Here is a 15,915-nt window from a genome sequence, read left to right as displayed (position 1 = left end):
TTTAACTGCAGATAGTGAAGGCAGATTTGCAGAATGCTTACTTGTTTCTTTTGCTGTTAACATCAGGTGCCCACCAAAATGGTGTAATTCCCTCTCGAGCTGCACCAGGTGTCCCACCAGCCAATAAAAGAATATCGTCTGGAAGTATAGATCGCCCAACATTACCACGGCAGGCCACTGGTGTCAAGGGCAGGGCTCCTGCACTGCTGCTGCAAAACTTAGATTTCCTAAAAGTGCCCGAGCAAGGTGCTGCAGGGTAAGAACCCACTTCTGCTCTTCATTACTACAGTACTAAATGTGACAGAGTTGTGGTGCTTGTCAGGGTCATGATAGCAAGAACTGTTTGCAAGCCTGGTTACAGTAGAGTGTGTTTTCAATGTGTAGCCCTTGCATTTATGTATCAGCAACACATTACACTTTGCATAGAAATGGCAGGTGCATATCCAGATGAATATTACTTCTTAAAAGGTAAAACGCTTACCATTGCTTTCTGATTTTGTTTTATTTTCTATCTGGTATAATTTCTTACTTCACCATAAGACTACTTTGAATCACTTTTTATATCTGAAGTAATGTAAACACAATCAGAGGTGCAAGGCGAATAGCTCTCTTCATTTCTTTGTTACAAAAACAGCTCAATTTACTAAAATCCGGTTTTCAGAAATGGTTAAAAGCAGTCTAAAATTTCAGAAGTCACTACTAAGTTTTAAAATAATAAAAGTAAAAAACATTACCAGATTTGGTCACCAAAAGAATTCAACTTTATTCATAGGATCAGAGGTGTGTATTAGATGAATGACCACAAGGGCCTTTTTAAGCCTAACCATGCATCCCAAACTTGACAAATTCTGGTACCCTTCCTTGCTAAGTGTAAGCAAATGCTTTGGAGATGAAGCATTTACAAGTAGGGGCCTGGGAGATGAACAATTTACAGGCTGCCTGTGTCCATTACAGACACAGGTGACAACCCAGGATGAATTCCAGTCCACAATCCAATTGTTCAACTTACACTTGAATTGAGTTATGGAGAAACTGCTTCACATGGATGGGGAACCTGTTACAGAGAAGGGATAGTCTCTAGCATGCATACCTCTCTCTCCAACAGGTCCGGTTTTTATCACAGGGAAGGTTTAAGTCTTTAGAATGGGTAATTCTGGTGCTGTTTGTTTTGCAGAGGTGCAGGAGGTCCATCAGGGTGTGGTCTGACAGTGCCTTGTATGCTAGGCATAGATCTCCTCTCAACAGCCTGTAGGTGATAGAATGTAGGGCTAGGGCCTTGAGTTATGTCTGTATAGGGCATGTTACTTACACCCTGTAGTCTTTTAGTAAGATACCTCTGTGGATGTTCCAGTTGTTGGATGTGCCTAGATAGGTGCATACCAAAGGGGACATTGTACACAATGATAGGTCTGATGAATACTGAATACAGTGGAATAATGACTTCCTTGGATCTAGATACCATACCTTTGTTTATAAGTTGAACAGCATAGAATGACTTCCTCAGTAGTGTAGATATGTGATGGTCAAAGGCTAGATTACAGCCTGTGAATTTCCCCAAGTCCCTGACTGTTGGGTCAGCTTTTATGGGTGTGTTGTTAATATGATAGTTACTAGGGATGGATGACTTCCTGAAGGATAATGTTATGCATTTTTTGGCAGTAGTTTTAGTCCATGGATCTGTTACCAGTTATCTGTCTGTGTCATCATTTACTGGAAAATATTAATGTCAGGTAGGGATTCTACAACTGCTCCTAATTCACAATCATCTGCAAATTTAGTTAGCCAATGACCAATGACACTGGGCTTGACTTCAAAAAAGTAAATGCTAAAAAGGAGTGTTCCCAGGACCGATCCATCAAGGACTCCACTTGTGACTGTCCTCTCTGTAGAAGTAGACCCCCAGTTCTAATTTCCTGGGTCCTGTCTGTAAACCAGCTGGCTCACCACTGGGTGACATAAAGGTTTATACCTAACTTCTTGAGTTTGTCAGTAATATCCACATGGCGTATTGTGTCAGTGCCTTGGACAGGTCAAGGTAGGCAGTGTGAACCATTTTGCTTTCATCTATTGCTTTAATGACCTTCTCAAAGAAGTCCACTACATTGTGTTGGCATGACCTTCCCTTGACAAAACCAAACTGGATTGGGTGCAATGTGTGGTGGTTTCCTATGTCATTACTGATAATTTCCATGATAATTCTTTCCATGGCTTTGCATGTGAGACAAGTGAGACTTATGGGTCTGTGGTTTCCAGGATCTGTAGGTGGTCCATTTTTGTGCATGTGGATGATTTTGCTTTCTCCATTTGTAAGGCACAAAACCTGTTTGCAGGCTACAGTTAAATTGCAATTCCAGATGGCCTGATAGGTCATGTTTTATGCTATTTAAAAGGTATCCTGGGATATTTCTGGGCCCAGTGATGCAGTGTTCTTGGCCTTACAGCATTAAGGACCAGTTCCCTAGTGATAGTAGGGGGGAGTTGTATTTGATTTTATTTCTTGATGGGAGGTTGAGGAGGACAGAGGGGTAAAGTTGGAGCTGAATTTGTTGCCCAGTAGATTTGCTATATCTTCTGGCTCAGTATAGGTGGCTCCATTTACAGTGAGCTCTGCACACAACTGTGTATTGTCTTTGAGGTTGCAGACTTAGCTAAAGAATGCCTTGTTGTTGTCTTTGGCCTGGGAGGCCAACATTTACCTCATATTTGTCCCTGTTTGACATTATTTGTCCTCTGAGGAGTTTGTTTAGTTTGAGAGTGATTTTATCCTGCTGAGTACTACACCTCCTAATTTTTGCCATGGTTTTCTTCCTTCTGTTATACAGCCAATTAATGTTGTGATTCCACCAGGGTGGCTTGTTTTTTGAATTAATTCAATCTGTACTTCTTCCTGGTGGGTATAGCTGCCTTTATGCTGCCATTAACATGCTTTTACGGGGTTTCTGTGAACAGTTCCATGTAGGGAGAAGTGTTCTCAGGTTTATGGGGGCTTGAAATTTTGCAAGGCTATTACTTAAAAGTAGGATGTTAGCCTTACAGTAGTTCTTGAATATTCCAGGTTTGGCTGGGGTTTCAGGTTTTATTTTTACTTCAAAGACCATTTTATGGTCTGACCTTACCAGAGAAGACATTACAGTAGGGGATGTATAGCACTCTCCCATAGTAGTGAGGACCGGATTCCATTATATTTGCACCTCTGGTCAGTGTATTGATAATTTGGTTCAGAGAATTTTTGTTTACAAAATCCAAGAATCTCTGTGCCTGTGTATTTGATGTTGTATATGATTCCCAGTTAATAGTGGGGTAATAGAAGTCACTCATGAATATGGTATTGGGTTGGATGGTGAGTGTTTCCAGTAAGTTTAAATACTTGTTATAGATTTCCAGAGTCATAGAGGTAGACCTGTAGCTTGCAAGGAAGTGGTATGGGATTTTGTCTATAGTGATTTGAATGTGCAGAAGCTCAAGTTCATTGTCGTATTTGACCAGCCTTGAGGTATATTTATTTTTGTTATAAATTGAGACACCCCTACATTTAGTCTATACCCTTGTAGTAGTTGTCTAAATGTGTAGAATACATTATAGCCTTGCACTGCCATTGTGGTCTCCATGGCTACAAACCATGTGTCATTGACCATACAGATGACAGCATACTCTAGGATGAGGAGAGTTTGTATAGAATGGAGTTTTTTGTTTAGACTCCTGAACACTTTTAGATTTTCTTGGTTTTTATTTGCTACATTGGACGTACTTTCAGTTTGACACTGCCTAAAAAGGCACTATTGGAGGAGGACAATGTTTTAGGTAATATTTGAAAGCCTAGAGGGGAGAGGGGCAGACCATCCTTGGGAAAGCAGTGTGGTCTGTTAACCATATCCTTCCATGTTAACAAATATTGCACCACCTTAGAATGACGCCTGAAACTAAACTAATTATTAAAGTCAGTCAACTTCTGTTCATACTGTGGCATCATCCTTGGAGAAAATAAAATGCTGCTGACTGCCAGGCTTATACCAGTCTGAGACACACGTTCCCAGAGCTCTATGATGTCTCTCTTCATATAGCTTAGGGAGGTATATCTCAGGTCATTTACACCCACATGGATTATGATTGAGTCATACTGGTACTTGTGGTCCAATGACCTGAGTGCATGCGTAATGTGGCAGATCCTAGACACGATAAAGCAACTGACCGTGACTTTCTCCTTACTCAGCCTGGCAAGAGGGACATCATTGTCTCACAATGGAGTCTGCAGTGACAGTACATTGGATTGTGTTGTGGCTTGCCTTATGGGTTTAGAAGCAGAGGTTCCATGAAATGTGGCTGTATGTGTTGATGTGGATGTTGTTCTGAAAGAGTGTATTTGAGGCTGCTGAGAGTATTTGTTAAGTGCACTTTGACTAGGAAGTCTTTGGGGTTTAGGAAGGTTACATTTTAGTGCCGCAGCATATGTGGGTCATGTATGATAAGCACTTATATCCTCTAACTAGACTTCCTCAGATCATCTTATCGAGGGGATAGTAATATCAGTCACATTAAACTATTTTTCAACACAACAAAAGAAACTCATTCATAACAAAGTAAAGCTAAACTAAGTGTAGCATACTGATAAAAAATCCTAAGATGATGATCCTGAATATTATGTGTGCTCTATCAGCTGAAATCAATCATGAACAGTTATCTAGCATGTGATAAAATAATTCTACAACAGAAAACATAAAAATGGGTGTTGAAGTGGATATAAAATGACAGAAGAGCAATATTTTACTGGAAGTGTCAGCTAACATTTAATTGTTCTATATTCTGTTTCAGTTGGCCCACATACTACAGTGTGCTGCTGTTATACCCCATGATTTGCAGTAAACTCTTGAAGCTTCCTTCTTATACCATCCAAATTCTAATATCCCAGTTGTCCGTACAAGCTAAAGTCTTCATATTCCTGGAGAAACATAGCACTGCTTGTCACATAATTCTCCCTTGTTCAAGTACACGCTTCACTTTCATGTCTTGCCTTACTTTTGACCCTGTAATAACATTGCAGAGTTTTTTTATACATCCATTACAGTTACCCCATCTGATCATAGTGGTGACCTCTGTTTGGGCATTGTATGCCATACACAACTCTGAATTACTTTCAGACTATGCCTGCCCAGCTGCATGGGCCAAAGGAATAAAGTCCTAAATGCTGCAGAGTTGTCTTGGCTTTGTCCTCCAGCCAACAAGCAGGAGGAGACAGTTGGAGGAGGGGATGGCAGTGACTTGTCTATGCCAGTTTATCCATCTCAGGGGAAAGGAGATGGTTTGACCCCACTTAAAAATTTTGTTACAAGTAGTGCTTTTTAAGCGAGATTGTAATGGAGAATCTTTAACTTTATTCTATGTGCAGCAACCTCAGAAGTTAAGTCCAGGGGTACAGGTTGAAAAGCTCCCTACATGTGAGGTCAGTCATGAGGATGACAGAGTCATTCTTGAAACAATCTATTCATCTCCATGTATTTTTCCATTGCCCCACAATAAGGGAAAATTAATTTTATGCTCACTAGACTTAGAAAGAAGAAAGCATATCAGGAAATTCAATTATTCATCTGTTTTGCTAAAAAGGGAATTGGCTTTATTGGCCTGAAATTCACAAATAAAGAAGTAAAGACTTAAAAAAGTAAAAGCAAAAATGCATGAGCATTCAAATGCCTTGTAGCTGAATCACTGGTATGTCCTTAGAGTCATTTGTTTAAATCCCATGGGCCTCCATTATAGGGGTTAAATCCCATGGGCCTCCATTATATCGGTTTTAAAGTATTACACAATGAAACACAAGTAGTACTAACTGTCAGCACAGCAGACCAACAAAGCTGCAAACCACAAGGGGTGACAGATGAATGATTTGTTAATTTAGTGCTTTGATCTAAACTGTAAGGGCTGGCACAGTGGCACAGTAGATAGTGTTGTCACCTCACAGCAAGAGGTTCCTGGTTCGATTCTCAGCTGTGATGCCTTCTCTGTGGAGTTTGCATGTCCTTCCTGTGTTCATAGGTTCATAGGTTCATAGGTTCATACTAGGCTATCTGCCCTGGGGCAATTATAAGCCTAGCCCGATTCTGTATGGCTGACGCCACCCCTTGATTTGAGTATACTGTGCCCTTTTTAAGGTTTAGTTTACTGTGCCTCTGCCTAATAGTGACACGGGAGTAATCCCTGGGACAAACCTACGATCCCCCATCCACTTATCGAGATTCTTCTTGAAGAGATTCAGTGAGGTGCTCTGCCTCACATGGACTGGAATTCTATTCCAGAGCCGAAGGGAGCCTCTGGGTTATGAACCTGTCCCTCCAGCAAGTTCTATTTATTTCTGTGCTGAGGTTCAAGTCCCTCGAGCGTGTGGCTATAAGGGATTTAGATTTACTGAGATGGAGCATGTCCATTAATTCTGGATTTGACATAGCTTTGTATGTCAGGCATAGATTGCCTCGAAGTAGGCGGTATGCAACTGAGTAGAGCTGGAGTTTTTTTAACCGAGCAGCATATGGCATCTGTTTGAGACCCTTGATCCTCTTGGTGAGATACTTTTGGGGTCTTTCTAATTGCTGCAGGTGTCGGGTAAGGTACATCCCAAAAGGGGCATTGTATTCTATGATGGGCCTGATAAGGGATGAATAAAGGGGCACAATTACCTCTCTTGATCTAGATGTGAAACCCTTTGTGATGAGGTGGGCTATGTAGAAGGTCTTTCTAACCACTTTGGCAATGTGGTTTTCAAAGGAGAGATTGCTATCAGCTTGGGTCCCCAGGTCCCTAATAACTTTCTCTGTACTTAATGGGTTTCTGCCTATGTGGTAATTTGTGGGCACATTGTTTTTGCCAAAGGGTATGACTATACATTTTTGGCATTTAGCTTTAAACCATGGCGCTGGCACCAGTTATCTGTCTCTGTGAGACCTTTTGAAGGATGTTTGTGTCAGCTGGTGAGTTGATTATGGCGCCCAGTTTGCTGTCGTGTGCAAACTTGGTGAGCCATAGTCCTCCCACGTTTGCCTGTACCTCGGAAAAGTATATACCGAACAAGAGTGGTCCCAGGACAGAACCCTGTGGGACGCCACTTGTGACCGGTTTTGAGTCTGACATGGCTCCAGCAACTCTCACTCTGTGGGTTCTGTCTTTGAGCCAGTTTGCAACCCATCTTGTGACATAGGGGTTTATATTTAAGCTGGATAGCTTATCTATGATGCCCGAGTGAGGTATTGTGTCAAAATGCCTTTGCAAGGTCCAGATAGGCTGTGTGGACTACCTTCCCTTGCTGTGTGGACTACCTTCCCTTCATCTATGGCTTTGGTGACTGTTTCAAAGAAGTCAACCAGGTTCAAAAGGCAGGATCTGCCCTTGACAAAGCCGAACTGGGAAGGATCTAGTGTCTGTAGGTCCCCAATGTCTTTGTTTATGAGCTCCATGATGATCCTCTCCATAGCCTTGCAGACTAAGCTAGTCAGGCTTATGGGGCGATAGTTTCCAGGGTCCCAGAGGCTCCACCTTTGTGGAGTGGGACCACTGTTGCTGTACGCCATTCTGTGGGCACATATCCTGTAGTGAGGCTGAGATTGTATAGTTGTTTTATTTGAGGGATTAGTTCCTCTTGTAGTTCATGTAGGACGCAACCTGGGATGCCATCTGGTCCCATGGAAGCAGTGTTTTTGCTTTCGAGAGGGCAGCCTTCACCTCAGCATCTCAGCTGTTTGGCAGGCAGTCCTCTGCCGGAATAAATACTTGCTCTTTGGGGATGGAGAAGTTTGCACTGAACCTGTCTGCCAGGATATTGGTGATGTCTGTGAGTTCAGTGTATTTTTGTCGCTTAGAATCAACTCAGAACACGCCTGTGAGTTGCATCCCAGGTTTCTAACATAACTGAAAAAGCCTTATGATTGTCTTTGGTGTCCTGTGCAATGTTTCTCTCGAAGCTGGCCTTGGAGGATTTTATGAGGGATCGTAATTTTTTGCTAGTACTGATCAGAGATGCCTTCCCTATTAGGGATTTTGCTCTATCATGTAGTAGCTTCCTCCTTCTGTTGTACAGTTTATTTATGGCAGGGGTCCACCAGACTGGACGCCTGCCTTTGGATGACTGGGTCTTGGTTTTGTTTGGGATAGCATGATCCATGCATTCCTGGAGATGTCCGTAGAATGCATTTATATAGGATTCTGCAGTTTGGGCTGTAGTTTCTACTGGCCCTGGGGCCTTGAAGGATTCCACTTCGGTTTTGAGAGGTGAAAAGTTCACTTTTGAGAAGTTTTTCACTGTGGTTTTCTGGGCTGGGGGTGGGGTCGGGATGTGGACAACCAGTGAAATTAATTTATGGTCTGATCTTACCAATGAGGGATATACTTCTGGTGTGGAGTATAGAGTCCCCATGTTGGTAATGATCAGGTCTAGTATGTTGTCCCCTCTTGTGGGAGTGGTGACTAGTTGTTCCATAGCATTTGAGTTTATAATTTCCAGGAATCTTTGGGCTAAGGTGCTGGGGCTTGAGTAGTGCTCCCAGTCAATGTTTGGGTAGTTGAAGTCACCCAATATAATGGTGTTCGGAGAGATCTTCATGTTCTCCAATGTTTTCAGGAAGGCCAATGGGATTCCTGACTTTGAGAGGGTGGTCTGTAGGATGCTATAAACTGAAAAGCAGTCTTGCCCACTGTTAGTTGCACATGGATGGTCTCCGATACTTCCTGCAATGCCACTAACCTGGAGGTGTGGATATCCTTGATAAATATGGAAACTCCCCTCCTTTTGTGGTTCGGTCCGGTTTTGGGGCCGAAAGTCATGATACGAGGTATAGCCTGGTAGTGCTGGGGTGCTCTCTGGAGCCTTGAACCAGGTTTCTGTCACTGCACAGATATCGATGTTCTCCATACTGAGGAGACCTTCGAGTCGTGCATCTTGAGGTTAAGACTTCTGGCATTTAGCAGCATTACCCTTAGTTTCTTGTTTCTTGTGCTGTCTATGGGGTGGGTTTGACTTTTGAGCCTTGCCTAAAAATGGCACTATGGGGTGGCAAGAGCCTTTGCCAATATCCGAAAGCCCAGTGGTGACAGGTGCAAGCCGTCCCCTAAGCAACGTGGCTTGTCGAGCATGTCATCCCAGGCTGACAGACACTGGATCCCCTTTGAATGACACCAAAATTTTAGCCAATTGTTAAAATCGATCATTTTGTCTTTGTACTGTGGCATTATTCTAGGTGAGGGTAAGATGCTGCTCAAGGTCAGGGTCATACCAGCGTGGGCTACATGATCAGAGAGCTCTTCTATGTCTCTTTTTATGTAGTCCAGGGAGGTACATCTCAGGTCATTCACACCAGCATGTACAATGACTGAGTCATATTTGTATTTGCTTTGGAGTGACCTGTGTGCTTGCGTTATGTGTCGGATCCTAGCACCCAACAGGCAGCTCACCGTGACCTTCTCTTTATTCAGCCTGGTGAGCGGGACGTCAGTGTGTCTGACAATAGAGTCACCTATAACAAGAGTATCAGGTGTGTTATTCAGCCTTAAGGGCTGTGGCTGCTTGGCACACTGACTTTGTGGGTTATGTGTTGTGTGTGTTTTGTTTTGAGGTAGCGTTTGCTTGGATGTCTGCTTTGGAGGTCTCTGTTGCTTAGGTAGATTTATTTAGAGCCTCCAAGTATGTTTTTGTGTATTTATGTGTTTGGTTCGCTGATGTGGTGGGACTATGTGATACTGGAATTGTGTTGTGTGAGGTTACCTTCTCCTCCTGACTGGTTACACCAGTTTTGAGATGAGAGAGCTCAGCCTCCAGTTTGGCTAAATAGTTGCATCTCTGACATATATTTGAACCTGTTTGGAGGAGGAGAGGGTTGTCCGTGTACATGAGACAGTTGTAACATTGCCTCAAAATTCCCAGATTCACCAGCTGGACTGGAGAGGAAACCATTGACTGACCTTTGGACATGCTAGAGTAACAGGGAAACTGAATTTAAGACGGACCAATAGAGGACAGGGTAATCGTAGAGAGTATAAGAGTAAGTAGTGCTTATGGTTTAATAGTGCTAACTTGTAGGATTACTTAATTGGACCAGTGAAGGGCCTTAAAATGAGAATATGGTGTTTAAATTGAGAGATAGAGCAGTTCTAAGGGAAAAAGTGAAGAGCACTTTCTTCTGGGTGCTCCAGTTTCCTTCCACATTCCAAAAACATGCAGTAGGTGGATTGCACACTCTAAATTGGCCATAGGTGTGAGTGAGTATGAGAGTATACACTGTGGAAGAACTACTGTGGCAGTGCTAGCCACCCAGCGGTGTAAACATTTGCTCTAGATGTCACTGTTGAAGTGACACCCCAACTCCATGCAAAAATGGGGAAAAGGGGTTGTGGATGGATTTAAACTATAACCTGGACTTTAGAATCCATTGTTGAAAATATCAGTCTAATAAAGGACTCAGAAATCATCCTGTGACATGTCATATGGCACCATTTAAATATGTAAATATTTTAAGTAATATTAATCAAAAACATTAAAAGATCAAAAAGCATTCATCAACTGTAAAATATTTTACCTAGCCTTCTGTTCCTTAAAAACATTTGATGTTTATAGTGTTGTTTATCCCTGGAAATTTATCATTTGCAACAGTTTGCCATTTCATTTTTCTAACTTCTAACCTGTTCTTAAAGTCTGTTCCTCCTGTAATCACACAGTTAATAACCTAAGACACTGAACAGAAACTTCTTTGGACATATACAGCTATTGGCATGTCTATAAAGTGCATTTTTGACATTTTGACTCTTAATAGCAAAACACCTTCTCTAATTCTTTCACTTAACTTTCTGGTAGTCTTCTCTGTATGAAAACATATATACTCTGTACACTGTGCAGCTACACACACATTGTAGAACTACAATCATAACATGCTGCCACATGAATAGTGTCATTCATGTGCTGTAAATAAATAAAGTTCCTCAAGATGTTTCTTTTTAATCTTTTTTATTTAAAGTACAGAAACAGCCAGCACAGCTCCCTTTGAAGACAGACTGCACCATAGGAGGATGATGATTCGTTATGTGCAGTTACATTCAAGAGATCAGTGCACTGAATATGGATTGTACTTCTCAATTGTTCTGCTTTCAGTGGTATTGCACAAACTTTGATTCTTTCTGGAATACTTCTAAACTTTGAATTCTGTTCAAAGCCAGAAATAATGAAGGAAACAGGGATAATTTGTAAATTATTATTCTACTAAATTTTACCTAAATTATAGCAACAGGTTTTGTATCAACAGGCATTTTATGAAGAGTAATACTTTATTTAAAATCAGAGACAAAAGAGAGGTTGTGTGTCAGGGCTAGCAACTCGGCACGTACAAATCTACTGCCAATCGTTAGCAGACTGGAGTTCCGCTGTGGCGATCAATAACCGGGAAAAGCCGAAAGACACAACAACTACTAATGCCGCTGGTTGCTACTATTATTTTGTGATGGGGCTGCCATACTGGCATTATACTGCTTTATAGTCAAGACAGCCTTCTCCTAGAATTACCTTATTTTTAAAGTATAACATCATGCTGTAGTTATAAAACGTTTAACCATTTCTTTGTAGATGTGTTTAAATTATGTAAGAGAAGGAAATGTTTTCCATCATTTCATAATGAAGACATGATAATATGTTTACATCGTGGTGTCATTTTCTCACTGTCATTTTTTAAACTTGCATTTTTAAGTAGTATCTTACAATCCTGTTGGAAGTGAGAATAATGATAGGCACATTTTATCCTGTTTAGGCATTCAGGATTTTTGGCCAGATGTACCTAGTTTTCAAGAGCCTTTATGTGTATTTTGATGTCTGCAAATTTAGAAGTATAATCCAGTCTGGCAGAGGACAAGATGTCTGTGGCCAAGGCCAGTTCTACATGGTGACTGTATGAGAGTATAGCTCTTAACTGCAAATGCCTTTGTCTCATGTTTTTCGTTCTTTTCCTTATAAAATTTTTGATTTCTTGAGATTTATACTGTGATTTATACTACAATCACACAAAGCATTCAACTCAACTTCAGATTTATACTACAATCACACAGTGCACCCCCCCCCCAGCTCCCCTCAGTGATTTTGTCATTCTTTGTTCTGTTCCTTGTAAATTTGTGGTTTTCAGACTCTAGCAAATCACTGAGGTTTGCAGTCACTCTACTTAAATAATGACAGATGATTAGTTGCAGATTGCATATCCTTCAGAAAATGTATGGTAATGCAAAGCCTGTTATTCTAGCAGCTTTCTAAGTATATCACAAAAAACAATTAGAATCTGTCCCTTATTATTATTATTTGGTTTCATTCTTGATTCCTGTGCTAAAAAGTTGAGAGCTGTGAGAGTACTTTCCTGGAGGGAGGGCAGCTGTTGTTATTTTGTTTCATTATAATTATCTGAAATGCATGCATATAGCAAAGTAGCTATAATTGCTGGGCACAGTGGCTGTCTGTAGATAAAATTGACTGGCTGCTCTTGTTTGGTCATTATTCTGGCTTTGTGTGACTGTGATTTTGTGAAGCAAGTCAGATAACTTTGTGACTATCTGTGTGAAAAGGTTGAAATAACAGTTACTGTATAGCCATTACTTTTCATTGTAGTCAGCCACCTGAGATGAACACATTCAACAAAGCCAATATAACTGTTAGGTGAGAGTGGAGAGTTGCCTGTGGCTGAAAGCATTTTACCATCTTGTCATGTGCTCATTGTAAACAGTTATTGATCTAGGGTTGCAGGGCCAGTGTGCATTTAAATGAAGTTAATCTGGAATAATTACTGTAGCTACACTATCTGCTCTGTATTTGTATGAAACAAATCACAATTATATATCTGAGGTGTAACTTGTTAACAAAGTGGCTATAACTACCTGGGGAGCCATCTGTGGATTAAAGTAAGTTTTACTCATTTCACATACTTGCTCATCATTAATCTGGATTTACAGAACATATGCACATTGGTATGAAATAATTTGGTATACTTTACTGTGGTGACTTTTTAGGACTAGTCCACATTTTATAAAGTAATTTATAATACTTTACTGTGGTCATTGTTATTGCAATCTATCATGTGAAGTGTACACAGTCAAAGTGGCAGTAATTTATGTTAAGGCTATCAGGTGATTATGGCAGCAGTTTATGGTCCTTTATGGTTGAAATGATCCAAGATGGGTAATTTTATTATTGGTTAGTAAATTTTGTTTCACTTATTTCTGGAGAAATTTTCAAAAGTCAAACCTTAAAACAAAATCAAACACATTTGCATTATTTAACAATAAAAATAGTAAACACAATTTATATTATGCATAGATTATTATATATAATATATATACATATATTGTATATAGACAGGATCCCAGTGGTAGCATGCTCAACAGCCATCTCCCTCCTGTTTCACCTCCTAAAACCTGGATTTCCTATCTCAGTTTTTCTCTGCTTGGTTACCTCCTTCAGCGACCGGGAATATGGCCCTGACCAGCACAGTACAGGAAAGCTAACTGCGAGGGATAGACACTAACCATCTCCTCGCTTCACCTCCTAAAACCTGGATTTCCTATCTCAATCTTTCTCTGCTTGGTTACCCCTTTCAGTGACTGGGAATATGGCTCTGACCAGCACAGTACAGGAAAGCTAACTGCGAGGGATAGACACTAAGTATGCAAATATCTCCCTCACGAACTGAAATAATTGTGTAGGGTTGAATATAGTGTGTAAATGCTAAGTTTGTGCATTCGCTGATGCTTTTTGCTTTAATAACAGTAGCTGAGTACTATACCATGGGTTCCTGCTGCCAAACCCATACTCCTACCTACAGATCCCTGACAAACAAACCCCCCTGCTTACTGTAGACTTGGTAATAGACCCCTTGTACCTTAATTTGATATTTGAAGCTGAAACTTGCTTTTAGCCTGACTTCGTTGAGTGGGATTGGCTGATTGTTTTTTTTGGGTGATCTCACTCCAGAAAGTGCTGCCCCACTCCCACCTCCATTCCCACCCACCACCATATCATTTCCTTTATACCTATCCACACCATTATCCAGCCCACCAAACCCCCACCCCTTCCTGTTTCACTGACCAACCCTCTCCTATTCCTTATTTACAACTGCTATACTTTCATTTACTTTCAGCTCCCATACTTAAACATGCAGTCTCTATCTAATACCCCTAGCCAGCATTCCTCTGACAACATAACTCCTACATTTCTTTCTTTTAGCCCATACTACCCTGCTATTTTGTAACTTACTCTCTAAATTCACTACTCCTTCCTACTCTCACTATGTCTCCACTTACTTTATCTGTTCTCATCCTACCCCCACTTACCCTCCTCCTCCTTTTAACTCTCCATCCCTATAAACTATCCCCTATCATAACAACTCCTATATACCCCTATCCAATCTTTCATGCTAATCATTTCTCTATAATCATATCTTCTTCCATCCTTCCTCTTAACACTCCACTCCCTAAAATAAAAACCTCACCCACTTACCATTCAACTTCCAACATCAAGCCCAAACTCATCTACTACCAAATACCATTACAAAAGCACAACCATCTACTACCTACCCTTCTTCTATCTGGAGATATACACCCTAACCCTGGACATATCTCCTCCCCCATAACATCCACCTCTCCCCTGCCTAATAAACAAATTTCCTTCTACTCTGTCAACACTAGCAGTATACTAAGTAAAGTCTGTGAACTTCATGCCTGGATAACTGATCATAACCCTGATATTGTCTCCTTGACTGAAACCTGGTTAAAACCTCATATCCCAGATAAGTGACATCTTTCCCCCAGTATATAACATATTATGGCTAGATTGCCCTAACAAAAAAGGAGGTGGCATAGCAATACTTTATGCTAACCCTCTCATCCTGACATTGCTACCTAAACCTACCCCATCCTTTGTACCTGTAGAACTGATCATGGCAAATCTCAAAATTAATGACCACTCCTCCATCACCATTGCTGCAATTTATATACCTCCAGGAGACAACATCCCCATTCTAGAAAATATACTTTCCTACTTCACACACAATTTTCACAATGAAATCATTCTCTTTGGGGACGTGAATATCAACTGGTTATCTATCACTAATGACAACTCAAAAATTAACATTAATTTATATGGCTTCTCTCAGCTTATCACCCACCTAACCCTTTCAAATAACTCTCATACTACTCATACCCTAATAGACTGGATACTAGTATCCCAACCTTCAAAATACCACAATCCCCAAACCTTGCCAAACTGTTTAAGTGACCACTCACCAGTAAACGTTACTAGGTTCTCTCCCCAACTTTTTAAGTCACCCAAATACATCACCTGCTGTAAACTCTCTAACTTTAACCCTGACAGTCGTAACACCCTTCTCTCTAAAGTTAATTGGGACGTTCTAAAATACCTCCCCTTAGATGACACTGTCCTTCACTTCAACACTATCTTTCTAAACATCCTAGCCTCTCTGGCTACCATTCGTACCATACGCATCAAATCTACAGTGTCACCCTGGCTGTCCAAAACTACTCTCAACCTCATGAAAAAAAGAGACAAACTTTGGAAAATCTGGTCCCAAACTTCCTAATGATCTGCAAAAATACAGAGAAGCTAGGAACTTAACAAAGAAATACATAAACAAAGATAAAAAGGACTTTTACTATAACCCCTTACTGCACTAAAATCTAACTCAAAAAAATTCTGGCACTCCATTAACCAGATACTCCACCCAGGCAATCCTTCCCCAAACCCATCCCCAGACAAAACTCCCAAATAAATTGCTTCTCTATTTAACTCCTACTTTATTGACTCCATATCCAATCTATTAAAGTCTAACACACCGTCAACTACAAATCCTCCTTCCACCACATCCCTCTCTAACTCCTTCTCCCTCAAACCAGTGCCAACTT

General features: G+C 40.8%; 1 protein-coding gene across 2 annotated transcripts in view; it reads left to right on the top strand.

Annotated features, from left to right (window-relative positions):
- The window catches only part of MYO1E (myosin IE), a 1,655,775-nt gene that overhangs the window by 1,550,816 nt on the left and 89,044 nt on the right, over positions 1–15,915 (top strand). For both annotated transcript variants that reach the window (XM_044078573.1, XM_044078572.1), the window contains exon 26: positions 67–256. In XM_044078573.1, coding sequence (XP_043934508.1) covers positions 67–256 — 190 coding nt within the window. The remainder of the gene's footprint in view (positions 1–66; positions 257–15,915) is intronic.

Source organism: Protopterus annectens, chromosome 7.part1 (genome assembly GCF_019279795.1).
Source record: "Protopterus annectens isolate FY-2018-M chromosome 7.part1, PAN1.0, whole genome shotgun sequence".
Taxonomy (NCBI): Eukaryota; Metazoa; Chordata; order Ceratodontiformes; family Protopteridae; genus Protopterus; species Protopterus annectens.
This window is presented reverse-complemented; position numbering and strand designations above follow the sequence as displayed.